General features: G+C 40.0%; 1 protein-coding gene across 1 annotated transcript in view; it reads left to right on the forward strand.

Moving 5' to 3' along the window:
- The window catches only part of LOC116691433 (focal adhesion kinase 1-like), a 53604-nt gene extending 50242 nt beyond the window's left edge, over nt 1-3362 (forward strand). Inside the window, 1 exon segment of the mRNA XM_032519048.1 lies at nt 1990-3362. Coding sequence (XP_032374939.1) covers nt 1990-2116 — 127 coding nt within the window. The 3' untranslated portion in view covers nt 2117-3362.
- Nucleotides 3363-5685: the final 2323 nt, after the last annotated feature.

The following is a 5685-nucleotide window of genomic DNA, read 5'->3' on the forward strand; positions in this document are numbered from 1 at the left end:
TAGTCCAGCCTTTACTTCCGTGACAAACGTGCATCCCTGTGTAACACGCGTTGTAATGCTCACCTAGCTGCTACCGTGGCACACCCTCATACTCTTCCTCTGACTGGGTAGAAGTCAGGCTGCATCTAACGATTTTTTTGATAATACATTAATCAGTCGATTATTTTCTCAATTAATCGATGAATCGGATTAAAAAAAAGACCAAAGAAATTATATTTCCATAATTTTATTCAAAAAAACTAAATGTTATTTCAAACAAAAAACAAATAACAGAACTAAATGTATGCTCTAAACATGCAGAAATATGCTCATTTTTCAGTAGTGAAAAAAAACGGGTATTTCTTACCATGCTTAAACGGACCTGAGCTGTTAGTGTAAATTATAAATAATAAAAAAGAAAACACTTTGTTTTACGTTTAGATATTCCGCGTTGACTGGCCGACGACGTCTCGATGGACATGCGCGCTAGCAACAGTTTGTTTGTGTTCTCTCTCGTGTCTCTTACAAGTAGTTTTTTCTCTTAATACATCCACGTTATACGTGGCAAACTCATGAACTCGCCGTTTCATTCTCTAAAATATACATAAAATGTGTTTTGTTTTTGTTGGTTTTGATCGTTTACATGCTAATCTAAATAAATGGATGTATTTAGACAACCAAGGAGGTGTGATCATTATGTCGTGCTACTAGCTAGATACTAGCTGGCGCAAGCTACTAAGGTTAGCCTGCACTTTCATGAACAGATATATTGTATAAAGCTAGTCATTGACATAAACAATCAACAACAATGTTCATTATTATAACACTTCACGTATAACTGGCACATAATAATTAGCAATGCTTATCAAAATAAAGGATGGATGTTTTGAGAGAACCAAGGCGATGTAATCACTATGTCTGTAGTAACGTTGCTAGCTACCACCGATGTTAGCTACTAGTCGATTGTCCCAGCAGTTTGGGAAACGTTAATGACGTTACATGCTTTATAGCATACACACATACATCCATACATGTATGTATCATAATATAATACCATGGATGTATTAATAGAACACATAATGAATTACAACCATTAGCTATATCCATTATTACAGCCACAGGACCTCGGGAGAACCGTCATATGAGCCTGTGCAGTGCAGGGCGGTGTGTGCGGGCACAGTCCCCGCAGCGTGCAACAACTAAGACCAAATCAATGATGAAGATTGTTGCCAAACATTTTAATTTAAATTTTTGTCGATGACATTGATTCGTTGTTGCAGCCCTAGTAGTAGTCCTTAGCTAGCTACTGCTCGTGTGCAACTCCAAAGAAGAGATGGAACAGAAGTGTGATGCCTCACTCTGTAGCTAAAACAGATAGCTCAACACACAGGGTGAAAAGAAGAGCTGCAGCTGCAAGCAGTACAAAAAAAACATGGTGTTTTGGAACATTTTCCATCTGTCTGCCATTAATGCTATCACAGGGGTGCGCCAAAGTCAAAAATTCTAAAATTGTACAAATTGTAGTCCATGTTGACGACGTTTCATTTACGGGATTCTTCCGCTACCGCCAGAGGTTCCGCCAGACGCTCCTCATTTTCGGCTGGATGTCGCTCACTTTCTGCCTTTTTTGTGTTGGCATTCTAATTCAAACTCTGGTTAATTTGGGAAACATCCACTGAGCTAGAACTGAATCAAATTAATTTATCTTTTTTGACTCAACAGTCTTTTTAATTCCAGAGCTCGCCTCCCTACGTGCACATTTTCCACCAAAACAAGTTCCTTCCTCCTAGGCGATTGTAATTGTTTTGAAGAAATGCCAATAAATCAAAGCAGGTTTTTTCTCCCAACCCCGGAATGCTGTGTGAACTAACCAGACCTCCCTCCGCAGCGCTGTGAAGAGACATCTGTCAACGCGTGAATAAATAGTGGCTTTATTATTGTCCTACTCATCTCACTCACTCATGTGTCCACTAAGTGATGTATGTGTGTATGTTTGTTGCTCTGTCCCAGTCTCCAGCAGGACTATAAGAAGCAGATGTTGACAGCAGCTCACGCTCTTGCAGTTGATGCCAAGAACCTGTTAGATGTCATCGACCAATCACGGCTCAAGATGATGTCCCAGTCCCGCCCGCACTAGCCCCACAACCGCTGAGCCGACCAACAGGAAGTGGTCTGTTATATTAGAGACAGTATCATTCTGGATACTGTGGATTAAAGTGACGTCATGATATGTGAGCGTAATCGGAGCTGACTGCTTTACATCAAAGGAGCAAACAGCAGCGCTGCTACTTTGACAATAGCCCGTGAAGAATCATTAGATGTTGAATCCTGTGTAAGCTGAGGTCATCTCTCCACCACTGTGACTTTTGTAATACAAGAGCAGAGCAAAAACACTTTCTGAATCAGGGACTTGGCAGCTTTACTCTCTTTGGACTGTAATATAATGATGAGAGAAGGAAAAGCGAAGAGGAGGAGGAGTGATGATTTTCAAACTGTGGGTCAAGACCTGAGATGTTCATTGGGTCCTAGACTTAAAAAGTTTATAAACCACCAACAGAAACAATATCATGGGAGCAATTGGATCTGGAACTGTTGCCATCGGGTGGATTACTCTTTTTAAGCATAGCCATCAGAAACCTGATCATACTGTGTTTGATCTGCAACAAATCTGCATGAAACTTCACTGTAGGAATGGACTTAGATGTCAGCCAGCAGCCATGTCAGTTGTGATATTGTGTGTTGTGAGCCCCTGGATGTGAACGTTCTCCTCAGTTGAATACCTCCACATCACCATGGATTCTTTTAAATTGGCAGATCCAACCACATGTTATCCTATTCAGCTCTGGTCAAATGTGGTGCTTTCACAAGGACATTCACAGCAAATACAGTCTTGGTTTGGAGAAGCAGCCTCCCATCGCTTTTCCCATTTCTCCTTACCATCCATTCCCGTCCTCCCTCCGTCTCACCAGGTTTTATTTATAGACTCAGAAATTGCAGAGGAGGAGACGGAGGGAGAGACGGGTATTAAAACTTGAGGACAGTCTAGCGCCGGGCTGCTGCCTGAAGAATGATCACACGTTCCTCGTCTCTTCACTCACTCACTTTCCTTTCTTTTTGTTCTTACTGTTTGTCTCCTTCTTGATGTCTTCCTCAGCTCCTCTCTGAGCCAGTTTTAAAGACTCCAAATGTGAAGAATCCAACTCTGTCTGGGTAAACACCGCAGACAGGAAACTCCCTCCTCACACTCAGTTTACTTTTTTATCGGCTGGCTCCATGTTTTTTGTGTTGTTTCAGCAGTCACAGTCTTCTTCCTCTGTACTGAACTGTTTGTAACTTGGAATACAAGCAAATATTCAATCCCAGCATCGACTCTGATGAGCAAACAAGAAAGGGGAAAAAAAAGCAGAAGTCGAATTTTGAGAATTCCATCTGAGTGACTGGACACTCCGATTTGTCCCAGAGGAAGAGAAGGACATCATGTCTCAGACTGGTCACTGAGCTTGACTGAACCTTTTCTGTGAGGACAGTGTATCCACTCTCCCTTGTTTTCTCCACCTACAGTCCCAATATCGTTAAGTTGTTCCTAATACAACACTGGTGCCACACCTTTAACTGTCCCCTCACCCACCTGTGTCTTAAAGTGAATTTACTGGGGACACAAACAAACCTCACAACTGGAACCTCTGTGCTTTGAGTCTCAGTTTCTGTCAGGTGTAACTCTTTAAATGTGTCCCTCCTAGCAACAGTCCCCAGGGAAACAAAGAAACAACAAACCAACACACACACATGAAATGTGGAGCCACATTACTGGAACTTGTCTTGCAGACACAAAACACTGAACTGAAAATGCAGCAGATCACACGTGTCTTTGTTAATAGTGACCCCCACATGACATACTGCTATATGAAATATACTGGTGGTTGTTCTAGTATAGCATGATATACTGGTATGGAAAAGAGCATATTTGCACAGCACCAAATAAAAAAATCTTAACTTTTTTTTAGCCCTATTTTACCCAGACTTGATTTCCAGCTTTAGCCAGCAACGAAACTCTCAACTATCTGGGTTTTTTAGGGATAAAAAAAAAAAAAACTTGGAAAAAAACCCATCTATTTTATTGTTGTGTAAATCTGCTCATGTTAGTATATTGTAAGTTATACTGGTGTGAATCACTGGTGAATTGTACAGAACTAGTACTAGTAAACACTGGTTTTTATTTTGTCTTCTGGGCTAAATCAGCCATCTTGTCAAATAGGAGGAGGAGAAAAAAAACAACAAAATAAAAATAATGACAAAATGGAAATCAGATTGTCCACGTTCTTATCTATGATAGAGATTTATTTGAAAGCATTACATTTCGAGTTTTAAATCTCAATAATCAAGAGCTACAGAGGTTTTATATAATGTTATAGCTGCAGTGGGTAGTAAGCAAAAAACCTCCAGGGCCTTCGCATGTGCAGAACAGCCAATAGGAACGCTCTCTCTTTCTAAAATGACCTGAACAACAGCAAAAAAAAAATTACCCACCACAGCTTTAATGTTGTCGTGTTGGAAGCTCCGTGCTGTTGTACATTTTGTATTAAAATTACAATTTATTTTCAATAAGCACTACATTTAAGTTCTACAGTTACTCTCCTATCAAGTACTTTCACTTGTCTACAAACCATCATGTTCAAAGAGACAGATTTGAATCCACTATACAAGTCAATGTTGTATCTGAATTGATAAAGTATTTAATGTCTCTAAGCCAAAAAAAATGAGAGTTAAGTGATTTTGGTCATCCCCTGATTGTGTCACCCATAGATAGATATTAAACAGCAGATGTGACATGACATCATCTTATCTGGGTACTGTTTACAAGTGCCAGCAATGGTCAGCTTTATTATCAGCTGTGCAGCACCTGTTGCTTTACCAAAAAAAACAAAGTGACTAGGGAGGCTGGCATCACTTTCCACTGTTTTATATATATATATATAGTGTCAACATCCTTCCCACAGAAATTCAACAAATTGACAAACGTAAAGGTATATAATATATGCAGGTCATACTGCTGTTTATATAATGATGCTTTTAGACCCTCTAATGTTGTTTTAGGTTGTAGTTTGGACAATCCATTAAAATAATCAAGCCTAGTACAGCAGGAATTGAATAGTATTTAAGAACCTGATATTTGAAAGGAAATACAAGTACAGTGCTGAAAAACCTGCATTCAGCGAGAGTCAAAGCCATAATGTATTATCTGTGAGGGCCTTTTTTAATATAACAATCAGCATTCACATTTAACAGCAACAGGAAGGTCAGCGTCCTGTTAATATTTTAATCTCACACTTGTGTCTCCAACAGAATTACAGAGCTATACAGTCTTTACATGATACAATATATTACATACCATACTGTTGAGTTACATTTAGAGACAGCGTTGGTATATCTCACTGGCCTCAGTGTGACAGCAGGAATAATACACCTACAGTCAAGAGCAGCAGCGCTGTGTGTATGTGAACAGACTCGGCTCCACTAAAGTTACACAAGTTAAAGCTGTTGCAGCAGTTCACAATGTTTCCGTTTCCGTTTCCATCGACTGAGCTGGCTGCAGCAGCTCCTTTGCATATGTCCTTACTGGAACACGACTTGACAATGGCTTTCGTAAAGCCTGAGTAACACACACACACACACACACACACACACACACACACACACACACACACA

This window comes from Etheostoma spectabile, chromosome 6 (assembly GCF_008692095.1).
Source record: "Etheostoma spectabile isolate EspeVRDwgs_2016 chromosome 6, UIUC_Espe_1.0, whole genome shotgun sequence".
NCBI classification, from domain to species: domain Eukaryota; kingdom Metazoa; phylum Chordata; class Actinopteri; order Perciformes; family Percidae; genus Etheostoma; species Etheostoma spectabile.